At 36.8% G+C, this 20,363-nt stretch overlaps 1 protein-coding gene across 2 annotated transcripts; it reads right to left on the bottom strand.

The window, feature by feature from the left end:
* Window positions 1-322: 322 nt before the first annotated feature.
* On the bottom strand, window positions 323-18,819 carry Ir41a (Ionotropic receptor 41a). 2 transcript variants are annotated; one of them, XM_067775849.1, is made up of 11 exons: window positions 18,743-18,819; window positions 18,399-18,649; window positions 11,768-11,924; window positions 11,442-11,689; window positions 11,243-11,378; window positions 6,468-6,576; window positions 4,230-4,307; window positions 3,816-4,163; window positions 3,594-3,696; window positions 3,418-3,526; window positions 323-1,007 (listed from the first exon to the last, which is right to left on the bottom strand). In XM_067775849.1, the coding sequence occupies exons 1-11, from the start codon at window positions 18,801-18,803 to the stop codon at window positions 598-600; spliced, it is 2,010 nt and encodes a 669-aa protein (XP_067631950.1). In that variant the 5' UTR covers window positions 18,804-18,819; the 3' UTR covers window positions 323-597. The 2 variants fall into 2 exon arrangements, with proteins under 2 accessions (XP_067631950.1, XP_067631951.1); XM_067775850.1 differs by having other exon boundaries at window positions 747-1,002.
* Window positions 18,820-20,363: the final 1,544 nt, after the last annotated feature.

Genomic DNA, 20,363 nt, shown 5'->3' with positions numbered 1-20,363 from the left:
CTACAAAAAAGTAAATACCATCCAATAATAATTAAAGTATAAAATTATTTTGAACATAAATTGCTGTTTTTAATCATTATAACTTGTCTTTATTGCAAGTACTGACGGTTAGATTTGCATTTTTTTTTATTTCTTACTTATACAAGAGTAAATCGAATGTAAACCGTAATCTTCTGCACTTAAATTGAAAAAAAAGCAGCATCGTGTATAGTTTTCCTACAGAGGTGTTTCGAATATTTCATTAGTCACAGTTTTCAGGCTTGAAAGTTTTAACTAGTGGTAGATTTGCAAAAAAATATTGGTGGAGGGGGGCGTTCTTATCTTCAATCCCACAGAATTCCATGCTATCATTACTTTTACTGAGGCGATTGTTTAATGTAGAATTTCCTGCGCCAGACTTTTTAAATAAATGTTTGACATATTCGTGGTGTTGTTGATTGCTTGCCGCGATGAGCATATAAATTTCACCTCTCCTATCCTATGATTTGTCTTATTTCGCTAAGTTTTAGACTCTAACATTAAAGCAATACTACTAAATTTCTCTAAGAACTACAATAATCACACGGATTTATATTCCAACAATATTCTTTCTTTTTTTTATGCATTCTTATAAACATTTTTAACATTGTTACGTTTCATATAATCCAACAGCAATTCTGCCAAAAACACCAACATAGCACAAATTAAACCCAATGCCAATAGCAACAACATACCAACAAAATTAGATATTCCCAATTTAACTGGTCCACTATCTTCGAATTTTTCATGTTGTGAAGATTTTAATTTTTTTTGTACATTGCCATCCAAATTATCGGCAACAATGCGCCATTCCCAAAATTTATCCAAACCCGAAGAATGCCACATACTAACCATTATATTGAAACGTTCCAATAGTGGCCAATTGCGTGACGTGTATGCGACGGTATATTGGAAATAGATGTCTTCGATCATAATTTTCATTTTGTCCAAAACACGACTGTTTAAATGTTCTTGAACCGCAAACTGGCCTTGAATGTAAAAATATTGAATAGAGAACTTCTGATTAATTAAAGAGAGGGATTGTTAAATTCCAAGATAATAATCGTTTTTGAAAAACATCCAACATTCGAGAAAATTTACGAAAATTTCGAACTTTTTGTTTAGAGTTTTCTTAAACTTGTTGTGTATTTGGTTTCTCAGCTCAATAAATTTTAGTCTAAACTAAGTATAAATTATAGATCTCTCAAAATTCGGCTAAATTTTTAACAATTTTTTTTTTCGAAGTGTGTTTTTGTTATCCTATTTCTTCCCTTAGGGAAAAGTATGCGAAAAATTAATGCAAAATTTGAGATTCCTATAATTTTTACTTCACTTAGACTAAAATTGATTGGGCTACAAAGCTGCATACTCGAAGAAGCTCAGAATATTTCAAATGAAAAGTTCGAAATTTTCGTCAGATTTTTTCCAGTTTTCGAATTTTTTTGAAAACTTTTCTTAAGTTCGTTTGCATAGTTTCAATTATGTATTTTGTACATAGAAGTTTTTCTAAAATTATCGAAAAGCGTGAGAATTTAATTGAAGAAATTAGATAAAAATTGTTCTTTCTCTTTTCGTATTAGCAACTGCTGTAACCCTCAAACTGAAAACCCTTATCAAAAACCAGGACTTATCTTATAAAATAACTCTGTCTTTTTTGCAAATATTAGAAGCTTTCTAGGACCTATGCTTTTAGATTTAATAGCTGGAGTCATAACTCGGCGACTGCAGTGCTCGAGCACCAAACTATTTGCTCGTTTGCTCCTCCAGCTCGCACTTCCTACAACTGCTACCTCACTAACAGCTCTGTCTTTTTAATGATAGCAGTAAATTCGTTAGTTCGTTAGTTGGCGGCCACCGTGGTGTGATGGTAGCGTGCTCCGCCTATCACACCGTATGCCCTGGGTTCAACTCCCGGGCAAAGCAACATCAAAATTTTAGAAATAAGATTTTTCAATTAGAAGAAAATTTTTCTAAGCGGGGTCGCCCCTCGGCAGTGTCTGGCAAGCGCTCCGATTGTATTTCTGCCATGAAAAGCTCTCAGTGAAAACTCATCTGCCTTGCAGATGCCGTTCGGAGTCGGCATAAAACATGTAGGTCCCGTCCGGCCAATTTGTAGGGAAAAATCAAGAGGAGCACGACGCAAATTGGAAGAGAAGCTCGGCCTTAGATCTCTTCGGAGGTTATCGCGCCTTATATTTTATTATATTTAAATTCGTTAGTCTCACGTTGTAGGATTTGCACATGTTCTTCGATACTTCACACACCCGTACTTGGGTCCATGCCTTTCCAGCTTATTCTATCATGTGCATTCCTCGCCTTCTCTTAATCTCGCCCTTTCTTATTCGGACGTCTACGGTACAAGCTTCGAGGGAGGCGACACTCCCCGAAAGTTTTTGCAAGTTCTATCAATGTTGATAGTCCTTTGCCGGATATGGATCCGATAATAAGTACCATTTAGGTACAAGCTCGGCCATCTCGGCTTGAGGTCGCCAGAGCCTCGGCTGCTTGAGAAACAGCATTCACCACGGGAAGTTGAGGTTGGCAAATAGGCTGGAGAAGCTATAAATTGCACTGGCAGTCCCTTGAAATGGTTGCACTTTACAACCCCTTAAATCACTTAAGGCGACTACTACTGATCTGGGAGCTTGCAGTATTCGTTTATTTCTAGATCTGCGTATTATACTGCGGGCCCTACTCCTTCCTATACTTTGGAATCTTCGGTATAACCATTTATAGCCTCGTCTGCCATTTCAGCTCCCTTGCGCTTTTCCATCCACCTCTATTGTGGCGCAGGTTGTGAACTAGGTAGACGCTATGCTATACTACTATGTCCATATGGTATGCGCTTAAGCTGTCCCAAGGCATTGAGTATCGTTGCAGTTGTTAACACAGTTCTTCGCCACCAGGTTTGTAGGTGGAATGTGCAGAATGGCGTACAATGCATATGTCGGTGTTATTTTCAGGGCTCTCGTTGCATTCACCAAACAAGGACTCCATAGTTTAAGAGAGTCTTTACAATCGCTGTAAGTATCCAAAGAGAGTGACTGCGGATATGCTCCCGTACACCCCAGCATTCATTTACATGCATATAGTACCGTCGAGGCCTTCTTCGCTCTCTTCTCCACTTCTTCTAGCTTCCACGACAACTTATTGTCTAGAATGGTTATTTTGTACAAAGATTCTCCTGGAGGGTCACCGCTTCTAGCTTAGGCCTAGTCTATTTCCGGATCTTATACTTTCTAATAAACAAGACCACATCCGCGTTTTCCGCTTTGGCCCTCAACCCAGTATTAGACACCCAGGTGTGTATTTCCCGTAGTGTCCTATCCATGAAATAACTGTGTATTATCCTAAATTTAAATTTGAATTTTTTACAACTGTAACAATTTGTATTCTCACCAAATGGCAAACGTTCAATAGTAAAGCCCATCTCCGTCGTTTTTGCCAACTCTGCCAATTCTTCTGTGCTATAAATTTTATAATTTCGCAGTAAACCTTGAATAATTTCCTGCAATTGAAGCAAGTAGACGTTTTTGATGCTGAACAAATTTTATAAATCAAAAGCTTTAGCTCACACTCTCATCATAATGTATTGATGATACCCATGCCTCCGAATCGCCGGCCCATTTGAGTTGGAAAGCGTAAAGACGTTCCACCGAATCAGCTGCTGGTCCAAAACTATAAAACATAAACAAACAAATTTAGAGAAAAGTGGCTTTCTAAGAAGAAATTAAACTGGTTTGATTTGTTTTGAAGACCATAAGAAATTGTTTTTCATCCTTTTCTAGTAAACTTACCTAGGCACCGTTAGTATGCTAGACAGCCCGCCAGCATAAATACTTGTTATGACTATATCATTCAGAAAGCAAGCAAATAGCATTATTCTTAATGGTATACAACTCATCATAATTCCTTTATTGGATTGTGAGACAAACAATTGCAACGTAGTCGAAAAAGCATATTCAAAATTCCCCCACCAACTTTTTCCAATATTCTTATGTAATTTCGTGCTAAACGGTAGAACAATTGGGTTGTAATGATCCAAAAATGTTAAAGCCAATATTTTTAAGCACAAACAAGCGATAACAAATGCCCATAGGACAGGCTGAAATGGTTCAATGGGTAATAGCCAACTAGCTAAGCGCCTACAAGAATAAATGCAAATACAAATGTTAAACATTTTCATGCAGATGAACATTTGTTGTACTCACTTTGGTGCGGGTACTACACAAGTGATACCCGAGCGTCCCATATACATCGACATGTCCAGTGATACATAATCGATATACCTGCATTAGTGAAAATTAAATTTTTTCTCTCTTTTTTTACCATTTTTATACTCAGTTGAGCAGAGCTCACAGGGTATATTAAGTTTGATTGGATAACGGTTGGTTGTACATATACAAAGGAATCGAGATAGATATAGAATTCCATATGTCAAAATAATCAGGATCGAAAAAAAATTTGATTGAGCCATGTCCGTCCGTCCGTCCGTCCGTTAACACGATAACTTGAGTAAATTTTGAGGTATCTTGATGAAATTTGGTATGTAGGTTCCTGAGCACTCATCTCAGATCGCTATTTAAAATGAACGATATCGGACTATAACCACACCCACTTTTTCGATATCGAAAATTTAGAAAAACCGAAAAAGTGCGATAATTCATTACAAAAGACCGATAAAGCGACGAAACTTGGTAGATGAGTTGAACTTAGGACGCAAAATAGAAAATTAGTAAAATCTTGGACAATGGGCGTGGCACCGCCCACTTTTAAAAGAAGGTAATTTAAAAGTTTTGCAAGCTGTAATTTGGTAGTCGTTGAAGATATCATGATGAAATTTGGCAGGAACGTTACTCTTATTACTATATGTACGCTTAATAAAAATTAGCAAAATCGGAGAAGGACCACGCCCACTTTTAAAAAAAATTTTTTTTAAAGTAAAATTTTAACAAAAAATTTAATATCTTTACAGTATATAAGTAAGTTATGTCAAGATTCAACTACAGTAATGATATGGTGCAACAAAATGCAAAAATAAAAGAAAATTTCAAAATGGGCGTGGCTCCGCCCTTTTTCATTTAATTTGTCTAGGATACTTTTAACGCCATAAGTCGAACAAAAATTAACCAATCGTTTTGAAATTTGGTAGGGGCATAGATTTTATGGCGTTAACTGTTTTCTGTGAAAATGGGCGAAATCGGTTGATGTCACGCCCAGTTTTTATACAAAGTCGTCCGTCTGTCCTTCCGCATGGCCGTTAACACGATAACTTGAGCAAAAATCGATATATCTTTACTAATCTCAGTTCACGTACTTATCTGAACTCACTTTATCTTGGCATGAAAAATGAACGAAATCCGACTATGACCACGCCCACTTTTTCGATATCGAAAATTACGAAATTGGATTGCTTTATTGACGCGAAATATAACTTTAGAAAAAACTTTATAAAATGGTTGTGACACCTACCATATTAAGTAGAAGAAAATGAAAAAGTTTTGCAGGGCGAAATAAAAAACCCTTAAAATCTTGGCAGGTATTACATATATAAATAAATTAGCGGTATCCAACAGATGATGTTCTGGGTCACCCTGGTCCACATTTTGGTCGATATCTGGAAAACGCCTTCACATATACAACTACCACCACTCCCTTTTAAAACTCTCATTAATACCTTTAATTTGATACCCATATCGTACAAACTCATTCTAGAGTCACCCCTGGTCCACCTTTATGGCGATATTTCGAAAAGGCGAACACCTATAGAACGAAGGCCCACTCCATTTTAAAAATACTCATTAACACCTTTCATTTGATACCCATATCGTACAAACAAAGTCTAGAGTCACCCCTGGTCCAGAAAGGCCCACTCCCTCTTAAAATACTCATTAACTCCTTTCGTTTGATACCCATATTGCACAAACGAATTCTAGAGTCACCCCTGGTCCACCTTTATGGCGATATCTCGAAAAGGGGTCCACCTATAGAACTAAGCCCCACGCCCTTTTAAAATAATCATTAACACCTTTCATTTGATACCCATATCGTACAAACGCATTCTAGAGTCACCCCTGGTCCATCTTTACGGCGATATCTCGAAAAGGCGTCCATCTATAGAACTTAGGTCCACGCCCTTTTAAAATACTCATTAATACCTTTCATTTGATACCCATATCGTACAAACGCATTCTAGAGTCAACCCTGATCCACCTTTATGGCTATATCCCTAAATGGCGTCCACCTATAGAACTATGGCCCACTCCCTCATAAAATACTCTTTAATGCCTTTCATTTGATACACATGTCATACAAACACATTCCAGGGTTTCCCTCGGTTCATTTTCCTACATGGTTATTTTCCCTTATGTTGTTACAACTGAGTATGTAATGTTCGGTTACACCCGAACTTAACCTTCCTTACTTGTTTCTTCCTCATCTTTACTTACCACGTATACATTGCGCTCATGCCGACTTCAGCCTTTCCTGTAGCTATCATACCCAAAGCAGCATCTCCAGTCATATTTCTAAATGCGACACCCCAGTCATCAGCATCAGCTACAAATAGAAAATAAAGTAGTGCCACAGATATAAATAAGTCTTTATTTGAGAAATCTATGTTATTTAGCTATAATTTATGATCAATGCTCTCCTTCCCTCCGCTACCTTCTCGCTTCCGTTTTTCAAATATTTATTTATTTATTTATTCAGTCTATGAACATACAGTTCGTACAGACTGCCAATAATGGTAGATACAAAAAATATTACGACAAATATAACAACATATATATGTAAATATATAGTTTACAATAAATAATAGGTCCTTATAACTAACAAATTATTAAAAACAATTAAATAGCTGACTTTAAAATATTTATAAAAGCGTCCCTACACAACGAAAAATCAAGCTCAATAGAAGATTAAATCTTATTGAATTCGTTCAGCGCGCGTGCAATTGGCGCATTCCTTCCATAATTGGTTCTGATATTGATACCATAAAACGGGCAAATATTACGAAGATCCCTCCTTGGAACATTGAAATTAATTTCCACAGGGAGGGCAGCGCAGTCTACATCTCCGTGAATAATGCCAAACAAGAAAGTCAATGAGAGAATAGATCTCCTCGCTTCCAGGGATTTAAGATTCAAAAGAAGTAAACGAGCAGTATATGGAGGAAGAGGGTATGTAAACCTTAATGACCGTAAAGCATACTTAAGAAAAACTTTATGAACTCGCTCAAGCCTGTTGATTGAGAATTGTTGGAAAGGTCTCCAAATGATGGTAGCATACTAAAGATGAGAACGCACGAATGAGGAGTAGAGTACTTTTAAAGTATACGGGTCAGAAAACTCGGAACTATTACACCGAATGAAGCCTAGCATAGCATAGGCCTTGGCAATGATGAAATCAATGAACTTTAGCCATTGCAAAAAGGTTGAGTGAAAGCCAAGGCAGTACAGTTTGTGAATTAGAATATCATGCGATACCTATCAAAAGCTTTGGAAAAGTCGGTGTAAATACAGTCGACCTGATGACCAGATGAAAAGGCAGAGATACAATATTCACTGAACTCCACAAGATTGGAAACGGTAGAGCGCCCAGAAACCAACCCATGCTGTTTCGGACAGATCAAGTGCTTCACTGCTTCTCCAGCTTGCTCTGCTTCTCCCTTATTCTTATATCTCTCGCGGTCATAGCCTCTTTCCCGGAAGAAAAAGTATTCCAAATGTTTATCCACTCGAAAGGCTATCTAAACAAAAGATTTGAAACAAATCGCACCATAAATAAGATTTTTTAGAATTTGTCGGTCCTTGGAAATAAAAGCGTTTTAAGTATAAACCTAGTCAAAGAAGTTTACCTGTACCAAATTTCAAGCAAATCGTACATTTAATAAGATTTCTTAGAATAGGTCGGCTCCTGCTACACTTTCTGGAAAGAAAAGTTTCTCAAATATTAACCTAGTCGAGGAGAAACCCCTGTACAAAATACTAAGCAAATCTCACCATAAATAAATTTGTATAGAAGGGTTCGGGTCCACTCCCCTGAAAAGAAGCGTCTCAAATATTAACTGATTAGAAGCGGTACGCCTGTACCGATTTTCAAACAAATCGCTCGTCCGATAAATAACATAGTTTTAGAATAGGTCGGTTATAGAGGTGGCACATAGATGTGTCATATATTCCAATTCATAATTTTATGGAACTGCAATTGATGACTGACAACCGCATCTGTTTTAGGTAGTAGGACCTAACTTAATATTTTTTATTTCGATGGGACTCTAAATTTTGCCTATTTATTTTCAGTTCTGGTAGGCACTAAAAAAAAAATTTTCCAATAAACTTAAATTTGCTACGATAGAGCACTGAACAGTTGCACAGCAGCTGCTCTAACACTTCCTCAGCCCTGGAAAATAGCAGCTGTGCCATGAGGTATTTGTTCCAATTCCATTCGTGTCGCATGAGCCCCAATTGCCCAATTAAGCAATGATTTCGCGACTAATGATCATATTGAAATTATTTAACTGTTTCGGAAATATTGGTTTCGAAAAGAGTTTGAGAATTCTATTATTTTGATGCCATTTCGAGATTTTTGGACTGTGCAGAGGCATTTCAGGAATGTTTTCGAATTCACTGTTTTCTAAATAATATTAGAACTGTTTCGAAATTTTTTCATTTGATTGGTTTCCTGGCTTTTTCGGGAACTTTTAAGCAATTTTGTTCTGGTCAGTTTCAAGATAGTTTTGGAACTTATTCATGATTGTTTTACCGGTATTTTCAAGAATGCCGTAGAGAAAATTTTGGTACCGTTGTTGGATCATTTCGGTACAATTTTGGGACCGTTTCGGGATCAGCTCGGGAATACATCGGAATTGCTTAAGGAAAGTTGCGGCACCACTTCGAAAGTAATTCGTAATACTTTTGTGAGTGCTTTCGTTATCATTTCGGGACTATGTTTAGGATCGTTTCGTTTGGGGACCGCTTCGGGATGATTTAGTATAGTTTTCGGAACCATAAATGGAAACATTTCACACTGGGAACAAGCGCGTGAGATTCTTCACTTTTCCTTTAAAACTGTTAGCGACTATGTGCCTTATTTTATCTAAGTATGGAAATTCAAATATCCAAAAATCTAGACATATTTAAATTTTCCCAAGCCAATCTTAAGAGGGAACCCATCCATGCCAAATTAGCGGCCATCTCGTTGCTCTGTGTGAACCGATGCACTGGCACTCAAATCATAAAAATGCGATGTTTTTGGGTCATCGGATTTAAGACCCACTCCCTACACTGAGCAACCAGAGTTGATGTTATCGTCGCTGTTCTTTATCCGTCCATGGAAACTGAAATGTAGAGTCTTCGAGTGAGCTCCCGATCTTGTCAATCCGTTTTGTTTTGTAATAAAGTGAGTCCTATCCAAAACTGTCAAAAGATTTTTCCCAGAGGCCGAACTCCCAAATATCATTACTTTATGCTTAAAGGCTCTGAAGAGCATGATCTTATCTCCCCTGTGATCGCATCACAGATAGATGATTGAGATTTCCAAAGCATGTTATTCATATAGTTCATCTCGATTGTCGTCACCCACTCCATTGTTCTGTATATTAGGAACAATCGAATAAATCGGGTAATCAGCGGAGCCTTGTGGCATCTTATTCTGTCGAATACATAGGAGATATAACTCCGAAGACTGCAGATCCGACGAAATGTATGTATTTTTCATCTTCTTGTAGTCGTTCTGCGCCCCATGCAATAGGAATAACCAATCACAAATTGACATCAATATCTTCTTATGAAAGTCCTAGGAAACTAGCACTTTTAAGAGGGTTCGACCAGAGATAAATGGCTATTAGAGCGTTAGTGCGCATTGTAACTAAAACAAGTATGCACGGGACTGTCTTCATACCTGTCATGAATGGGGCTGAAATAATATTGTCCCATTCGTAATATCCAAATAATCGGCTGTATAAGATATGAAATATATAGCGATCAGATGTACATAATTAAGCGATCTTTAAAATAAATATAAAATAAAAATATTCACGTTTTTTGTCATCTGCATGAAACAGCTATGACCATGAATCTCTTATCTCAACAATATATGACGTAAACGTAAGTATTTGATGAAATTTGGTTTCTTCTCTGAACAAGCGGTTGTATGCGATGTATACTATATGTACCACTGATCTATAAATTTTTTTCAGGCATCAGTGAATATTCTACACGTAAGCATTCGGTGAAATTTGAAGCCTCAAGCTGTTAAAATGGGGCAGTAATTACGAAAAGCTTCCTATCTGATCAATCGGTTGTGTGGGATATATGCTATATATACGACCGAACTCATCAATTTTTTCCGACAACAATATGTGCAATATACGAAAACATATGGTGAAGTTTGCAGCTTCGGTCTGATAAATTGAGGAAGATATGACAAAAATCCTCTTTTCTGAAAAATCGGTTGTATGGAAGATATATGTGTGGTCCGATCCGGCCGGTTTCTACAAATGTCTAATCGGACACCTAAATATACCCGCTAGCCAAATTGTATCAAAATAGATCAAAAATTGAGGGACTAGTTTGCATACAAACAGACAGACGGACAGACGGACATGGCTAAATCAAATAAGCTATTCATCCTCATCATTTCGGTATACTTATTGGCGGGTCTATCTATTTTCCTTTAAGGACTTATAATTTTGAGATTCGTGACAAAGTTAATATACCATTTCATTTTCTTCAAAAGTTATAAAAACTATTTATGTCATGTTGGGGCACATTGCATGCAGGACATACCTTGAGTATGTCGGGTTCATTCTGGATAAGTTGGAGGTTAACCTTTTACAGTATCTATATCGAAGTTTGGCCATAGATATGGGCGCCTCTATGAAAAATCTGCTTTCTTCTACTACGAGTTGCCGGTACTGAACACTGAGAACGGGGCTCGTCGGGCATTTATCGGCGTAAGACTTTGCCGCCTCTTTGTGTTTGAGGCTGAGGGCCTGTTTATGCGGAGATGACTTTTTATACCAATGGTAGGTGGGACCTCATCAATTAGTTGTATGTATTCCAGGCTCCTGAGTATTTAACTGAAACTACTTGTTCAGCCTTTCGTTTACCTCCTATATTGGGAGTACTCCCGCCTTACTATGTGTGGCTATATTATTGGCGTTTCATGGCTCCACGCTTTATTTAATTTCTTTTACTTTCCAACTTAAACTCTTACTTACATGTATCGATACACACTGAGCAATTGTGCAGCTCACAAAATGTTTGCAATATTCTCGCTTCTGTACCGTCAATTTCAACATCGCCATCGACATCATCAGGTGCAAAGGCTCTATCACGCGAAGGTGCGCCAGGATACTAAATATATTGTTATGGGAGAAATAAGTAACCTTTAAAGAACGGCTTGAAATTCGTACTTACATATTTCAAAATTATATCCGGTTTATAGTCAAAAGCTGCCATAATCACTTCACGTCCTTGCAAATCAGCAAATTTATCAGGAAAAAGATTATTTCCATGCAAAAAAGTATTACTTGATGCATTGAAACGATCCAGTATATAAAGTTGTTTGGGATTGTCTGAATGTGGGCCGACGAATTTATTTGTTTTCAAATCGAAAACTTCTGGTTTCGAGTTGGAACTTTCTATAAGAAGTATGTTCGATTGCACTGTGAATAAAATAAATCTTAAAGATTACTTAATCTGCTAAACTTTTCAGGTACTGCGAAATCTCTTTTTAATGATACCTTCAAAAAAAGTATGCTGAAAATAATCCTCATTCAATTCATCCTTATTGTAGGCAAACACAAATTTGTTATGTAACGAACGCCAAATCGAATAACGGCTTGCATTTATAATCGATTCAATAAAGAAAGGTATATCTGTTTGAAAGGCTAGAAAGCTCTAAAATTCATAAAGTTTTTAAACGTTTAATAATTGTTATTACAGATATAGAAATCTAAGGAAGAATATAAAGTAATGAAACCGAAATGTAAAACCGTAACCGTTAATTTGGTCTGAAAAGTAACTAGTCTCAAACCGGCTCCAACATAGTTAATAAATCTAGTCAATTTTTTTAAAACATCTGTGGCACAGAAATTTTTGTTTGTGCTACCATTTCTAGCTGTGGTGCCCACTTCCTCTTTCTTTTGTTTTCTTGATACGCATGAATCACGTTTCGACTTTGAAGTACTTACATACTATTTTTTTAAAGTGCGACAATGAATAACTATGAGCTATTAATTCGTATTGTGTGGTTCCTAACGAATATGCGCTATCAAGTACTAATTACCGGGAATGTATATGCCTTTCCTAACCGAAGACGCTCAACAAATAACGCATATTGTTTTATCAAAAACCAAGCAATTACACCCAAGGATATCGTCACCACATGTAAAGAGGGGTACTGCTGCGTATATATAACATTTTTGTTTTATTATTTGGTATGAAAAAAGCGAGCTGCATACAAGTGAAGCTAATATAAGCGTGCTTAAAACTATATAATAGCACCCCACCAGCACTCCACAAAAGCTTCGAGTATTATCAGCATAAAGCAAACATAACGATATTTTGGAGCCTATTCACTACACGGTATGACGCAGTTTTTGCTAACAATGCTTATCAACTACAAGTAAAGGTGTCTAAGTTCAGGTGTAACCAAACATTATATACTCAATTGCACATTTCATTTCAGATAAATTACTTTTCTACATAACACGTGGCACCGCCCGTTTAAAAAAAATGTCTCCCCATTTCCTCTTACAATAAAACTTGATAAGTGAAATATCATTGATTCAAAACTATTTTTTTGCTAAGTTATAGCTTATTATTCTAGTCTGCGACCCTTTTAAATTTGTTTTATATCTAAGTTGCCGTGGTCTTTAACGATCCCGTCCATGTTTACTAGAAATATTTTCTACTATGGGGAAAATTTGTGTACCCAATTTTATTACGATCCGTTAATTTTTCTTCGAGTTATGGCTCCCGTAACATAGAAAATTGCTTAGTCATAAAAGGGGCGGTGCCACGCCCATTTTTTTAAATTTTAAGTTTTTCCTATTTATTGTTATAAATCCACTTGGAAAATGGAATGCCATTGATATAAAGCTCTTTTTTGCAAAGATATAGCTTATTTTATTCGTCCACGACCCTTTTAAAAATCTTCTTTATAAAAGTGGGCGTGGTCCTTAACCGATTTCGTTAATTTTTGTTCAAAGCACTCCTTATAGTAAAGGCAACCTCTCTGCCGAATTTTGTTACGATAAGTTTAACGATTTTTGATTTATGATTAATAATATTTATAAAATTGATTTTATCGCAAGTGGGCGGTGCCACCCCTATTTTAAGAAAATTTTTCAAATTTTTATCAAGAGTCTCCGTATCAGTCCACATGTCAAATTTCAACATTATAGGTGCCTTATTTACTAAATATTCGGGGTTTTTGTGTTTTCTAAAATTTTATATATATAAAAAATGGGCGTGGTTATCATCCGATTTCGCTCATTTTTAATACCACCAATCTATTCTGGGACTGGATAAGCTCGTGTACCAAGTTTGGTTAAGATATCTCAATATTTACTCAAGTTATCGTGTTAACGGACAAGCGGACGGACGGACGGACGGACATGGCTCAATCAAATTTTTTTTCCACGCTGATGATTTTGATATATGGAAGTCTATATCTATCTCGATTTCTTTATACCTGTACAACCAACCGGTATCCAATCAACGTTAATATACTCTGTGTGCAAAGCACGCTGAGTATTAACAAGTAAGGAAGGCTAAGTTCGGGTATAACCGAGCATTACATACTCAGCTGAGAGCTTTGGAGACAAAATAAGGGAAAATCACGATTTAGCAAAATTAACTTAGGGTAACCCTGGAATGTGTTTGTATGACATGGGTTTCAAATGGAAGGTATTAAAGAGTATTTTAAAATGGAGTGGGCCATAGTTCTATAGGTAGACGCCATTTCAGGATATCGCCATAAAAGTGGACCAGGGGTGACTCTAGAATATGTGTTGTACGATATGGGTATCAAATTAAAGGTACTAATGAGAGTTTTAAACGGGAGTGGCCCTTAGTTGTATATGTGAAGGCGTTTTCGAGATATCGACCAAAATGTCGACCAGGGTGACCCAGAACATCATCTGTCGGGTACCGCTAATTTATTTATATATGTAATACCAGAAACAGTATTCCTGCCAAGATTCCAAGGGCGTTTGATTTCGCCCTGCAGAACTTTTGTCATTTTCTTCTACTTAATATGGTAGGTGTCACACCCATTTTACAAAGTTTTTTCTAAAGTTTGATTTTGCATCAATAAACCAACCCAATTACCATGTTTCATCTCTTTTTTCATATTTAGTACAGAATTATGGCAGTTTTTTCATTTTTCGTAATTTTCGATATCGAAAAATTGGGCGTAGTCATAGTCGGATTTCGGCCATTTTTTGTACCAAGATAAAGTGAGTTCAGACAAGTACGTGGACTAAGTTTAGTAAAGATATATCGATTGTTGCTCAAGTTATCGTGTTAACGGTCGAGCGGAAGGACAGGCGGAGGACTGTGTATAAAAACTGGGCGCGGCTTCAACCGATTTCGCCCATTTTTACAGAAAACAGTTATCGTCATAAAATCTATGCCCCTACCAAATTTCAAAAGGGTTGGTAAATTTTTGTTCGATTTATGGCATTAAAAGTATTCTAGACGAATTAAATGAAAAAGGGCGGACCTCGCCCATTTTGAAATTTTCTTTTAGTTTTGTATTTTGTTGCACCATATCATTACTGGAGTTGAATGTTGACATAATTTACTTATATACTGTAAAGATATTAAATTTTTTGTTAAAATTTGACTTTTAAAAAAATTTTTTTTTCAAAAGTGGGCGTGTTCGTAAACCGATTTTGCTAATTTTTCCTTAGCGCACATATAGTAATAGGAGTAACGTTCCTGCCAAATTTCATCATGATATCTTCTAGGACTGCCAAATTACAGCTTGCAAAACTTTGAAGTTACCTTCTTTTAAAAGTGGGCGGTGCCACACCTATTGTCCAAAATTTTACTAATTTTCTATTCTGTGTCATAAGGTCAACCCACCTACCAAGTTTCATCGCTTTAACCGTCTTTGGTAATGAATTGTCGCACTTTTTCGGTTTTTCGATATCGAAAAAGTGGGCGTGGTTATGGTCCGATTTCGTTTATTTTAAATAGCGATTTGAGATGGGTGCCCAGGAATCTACATACCAAATTGTATCAAGATACCTCAAAATTTACTCAAGTTATCTTGTTTACGGACGGACGGACATGGCTAAATGAATTTCTTTTTTCGCCCAGATAATTTTGAAATATAGAAGTCTATATCTATCTCGATTAGTTTATGCCGTTACGGATTACCGTTATGCGAACAAAGTTAATATACTCTGTGAGCTCTGCTCATCTGAGTATAAAAATATTCGGTTCGACATAACTAGAAACGTACTTGTGGTGTGGATATTTAAGCAGGGCTTTCATATGCCTTTCCTTGACGCTTTCGCGAGATCAGTAACTAGTAACAAAAATACAAAAGATTTTTTTAACTAGTTTTGAACTAGAGATTTTCCCTACAGGGTTGTTCTATAGTTAGTATTCATCATTAATTTCGATGAGTTGGCTCTCAACTGCAATGTCAAATTTAGCCTCATATCGACATGGCGCTAGTCGTCTCTTCTTCTAGTTAAAAAAAATGCTTAGCACAATTTACCTTCGAGAAGGTTACGCCGAGCTTCTCTTCCGACGTGTGTCGTGTTCCTTTTAATTTTCCCCACAAATAGGCGCGACAGGAACTATATGTCGACACCGAATAGCTACTGCAAGGACAATTAATTTTCACTGAGAAGCTTTTTATGGCAGAAGTACACTCGGAGTAGTTGCAAAGCCAATACCGAAGGGGCGACCTCGCCTAGAAAACCTTTTTCTAATTGATGCAACCTTTTTCAAAATGTTCAGATGATGCTTTTCCCGGTAATGCTACCATCACACTACAGGTTAAGATATGCCTGTCAAAATTGGCTGAAGGCTCTAGAGACCAAAGAAATTGTTCCCGCGGTTTTGGTGTTACCGGTAAGTTGTGGATTTATATCCAGCAAGAGAGCTTCTCATGCCAATCCGGTAGTATTGGCGACAAATAAAGGGTCCCGCACAGTGGTTAAGGTCTAGATTTTAATATATTAAGTCTTCAATTTGCAATTTAAGCTGGGATCGATGTACAACACGCCTTTAACATTTGCAGTCGAGACCAAAGATTATATATCATATCTCAAACTGTAGCATTATCGATCTTTGGTATTGGAAAATAAAAAATCCAATTTTATTAAATTAATGTGTAATTTTCTTTATCTAGGTATTGCCGTCTTTAGGAGTGAGACTAGAAAGAATCGTTCATTTGGTTTATAAAAACCAGACAAGAGTTCATTCATTCGTATAATATGATATAGCCAGCGAAAATACGACTCGCACATCATCATTAAATTTCCGTTGTTGTTATTTTTGTTGCTGTACTTCCCGAGGGTTTTGGGCAGTGCTATCGATATTGATCCTTCACTGGATATAGATCCGGTACGTTCCTGTAACAAGCACCATTAATTGAACCCTTTAGGCTATCTCTTCCCCACCTCAAGGTTTCATGGAACTTGGTGTCGCCAGAGCATCGGCTGCTAAAGAAACAGGATTCACCATGTATAGGTGAGGTTGGTAATTGTATTGGAGAAGCTACAAATTGCGATGGTAACCCCTTGAAAGGGCTGCGCTACACAACCACTTGAATCATTTGGGTATTTTAGTCGCCTCTTAAGACAGGCATACCTGCGGGAGGTATATTCTAAGCCCTCTTACCCGTTGGGGCTAGCTCAGTCGTTAGAGCATGCGAGTCTTAAATTTCGGTTGATACTCAGCACTGGTATAATGAAAAGCTGGTTTTATCTATTGGATTACTGTCTCTCGAGGGGTTTTCCCATTTTCAAGGGCCATCCCATCTGCTTATGGCAGCTGCCGCGTTGGAGCATAAGATCCTTAAATTTCGGCTGATGAATGCTGAGTGGCATAACGAAAAGCTTGCGTAATCTCTTGGATGACTGTTTCTAGAGGGGTTTTCCCATCTCCAAGAGTCATCCCATCTGCTTTTGACAGCTGCCGCATCGATATAACAGAGATCTTGGAGCGGTTTGTTTCAGCCATGGCAAAGTATCTTCACAAACGTACAAATCGACAGCTGAACGAATAATCACCCTTCATCGGCAGCCGTTTCGTAAAATTTTTTTCAAAAATGTTCTAGCTTAACAAAAATTCAGTAAGGGAGTTTAGGATTTTATGCAAATGGGCTAGCATTCAATTGCAAAATTGCGTAGCATATTATTTTCAATACACTAACAAAATGCACGGCAATGCTTTTCCTACTTCATTGCGTATACCGAACATCAAAAACCGTAGTTTAATTTTTCAATATTGAATAGCATATCCGCATCTGTCAATACAAAACAAAATGTGGAAAGAAACAAATGAAAATGAGAAAAATGTCTCATGATTGGTGTTTTAACGTTTACGACGTCAAATACACAAAATTCTGAACTCCCTTAGTATATAGCAAGATCCCAGAGCCGCAGGCAAAGTATGTCGGAAAGGATAGTATTAGTGTCGGCAATATTAACGAAAGCTGGCAATTGGTCTCTATCTAACCAATTCAAATGATATTGACAAAAGCGATAAATACTTCTGATTCATAGGTCAAATTAATTTAAAAAAAGTACTTTACATATTTGGTAACTTATTGTAGAAAAAATTCGGATAAAAACTTTTCTACAGAATTGACATGTCTGGCAGAAGTAACCGCCCATGAAAAGCGTCTGAAAATACTAGTTTTTAATTTCTAACGATATTATCGACCATATTTATAAAAATCAGCGCTAAAACTTTGAGTAAAGTTAGCGTTATTTTTACGCACCTTCAGCGGCCCGTACCGGGAAATTGGCTCAGGTCCCAAACGTAACATCTAGCCTCGGTGGCATCTTGGGCTAATACATTCAAAGGTGGAACAAAACGTTTTCAATAAAAATTCAAATATACGGAGTCCTGCCGGCCGCACGTAGAATCTTTAAACAGTCCTTAAAAGATCCCAAAGTATAAGCGCACCCAATCGCGATATATTGCGGAGATAAATCAGCATTGATACATAAAAGAAATATTATGCTGGATTTTTCAAAAGGTGAGGCATACTTCCCTAAAATACTTTTTTACAAAATAAAAGAATATCTTTGAAGAACGAAACGAAACCCGAAACAAAAACAAAATAAACAAAACCTATTTTTAGTAGCTTATAAACCTTAGAAATACCTTCACGCTTACCTCACAATGTGATTTCTCTATAGACAATGTTAATTTCGCAACCAAAGCATTCATAATAATGAAGTCCTTCGATAGTTCCTTACGTTTCGCTTCGAAATCTGCAACATCGTTAAGAAAAGATGCTTCTAAATCGCGTTGATGAATATTTATGACTGCGCCAGCTGACAGATGGATATTTTCCCAAACGCTGGATAAATCGTTGCTCTCAGGCCAAATTATGCATGTTGTAGTTGTAAGAAGATAATTTTGCACTACAGAAAATTAGTTAACAAAAATTTCAAAATTAATGTTTCACTTTTATGATTGCAGTCACTGTATTTTAATATATGTACATATATGCGTACTTATCACATTCAATATGCGCGCCCAATAAATGCTCGGCAATAAATTTGTTGCCCCTAACATTTTGAAAGGATATGCTTTAGAACGTAAGAAGTAGTAAAATGAAATGCACAAGGAGACTTTACTTTGCCTTATAAAGCAATTTCTTTATATTATCAAACCTTAGGCTGTACACACACGTTGTTAAAAATGGAACTTCTTTTGTTTAACAAAAAAATATATTTCATACCTTTTAATACGTTTGCTCAAATCAAAATCATTATTGACAATTTGTTGTTTTTTTTTTCTATAAATCACGCATCATTGCACAAACTCGGTCATTTCGGATTATTGTAATGACAAGCAGAAAATATTCCATATTGTTTCTATTACGCTACAAGGAATTCCGTGAAATGATTTTTGAAAATTTATGTTATATCGTATATACATATGTAGATACATATTAATTTATACTTAAATACGCTGTTCGTTTCAAACAAAATGCATTCCAGTTAGCGCTAATTGCGTATTTTTTCTCTATTTATTTGACTGCGTTCATAATTAGCGTAAAAATGTCAGCTGTGTGGGCCGTAAAGGCATAGACAATGGCTTGGACCGTTATTAATTTGCATATGACGATGCTTATTACTGTATTAATCGTAAACTAAAATGAAACGAGTGGCACGAACAATGCTAACATTAAGCAAGACCAAAAATATTCCATAAGCAGAAAGGAAAAAAACAAACCAGTCTTACCAAACGTTGCTAATAGCGCATTTCCTTCTGGTGCTCATGCTTACTTTTTTATAAATTGCCTTCGTCAGCAGACAGAAAAAGTGCGAGGTGTAGACAAGTTGAGAACGTTCGAAGCGCATGTTCTGCACTCGTAAGATTGCAGATTGGCAGAGTGATCGCACAGCGGCGGAGCTATTCTACAGAACAAGTCCTGGTACTTAGTTGGTTTTCCGTTTGGTTAACAAACAAATTCTGGCAAACCTAGGGTTACAATCATCACTTTTGTGGTCTTTAGTGATCAACTGTTAACCAAATGATTTTCAACACTCTAGTAGTTATAAAGGTAGCATTCCAGAGAAGAAGCGCTTAACTGCCTTTCGTACGTTTCTATTACAGAGCGTATATGCTGATTCCGATGCGTTGAAACTTTCGACTGAATTAGATTTCCGATTCCAGTTTCGGTTGCGATGATTTGTTATCGGATGTATAACATTGGTCAAAATAAGAAAGGTGTAATACAAAAACATATGGGATACGCAAATGCATATATGTCAGGGTAGGTTGAACTGGCCGGTCCGTGGGGACCTCGCATAGACTGAATGAGCTCATAGTGTAGCCATTAAGTTTCTGTCACCTGTAAACATTTTTTTTGATGAACAAAGATGGTTAGTGCATGTTGTAGTGTTTGGAAATGGTATGCTATATGGAATATAGAATGTAAATGTAAAGTAAGTGTAAGTAAGTGTGTGTGGCATTGGTGTGCTATATGAGAGAAAACAGAATGTTATCATAAGTGTAGTGGGAGAATTGTTCCTGATTGATAAGAGCGTAAGCAGGCAGCAAATCAGGCAAGTAAATGCTACAGATTTCCAGATTACTGCAGAGTACTTTAGGCGGAAATTTTATGGA

Source organism: Eurosta solidaginis, chromosome 3, assembly GCF_040869045.1.
Source record: "Eurosta solidaginis isolate ZX-2024a chromosome 3, ASM4086904v1, whole genome shotgun sequence".
In the NCBI taxonomy this organism is placed as follows: domain Eukaryota; kingdom Metazoa; phylum Arthropoda; class Insecta; order Diptera; family Tephritidae; genus Eurosta; species Eurosta solidaginis.
This window is presented reverse-complemented; position numbering and strand designations above follow the sequence as displayed.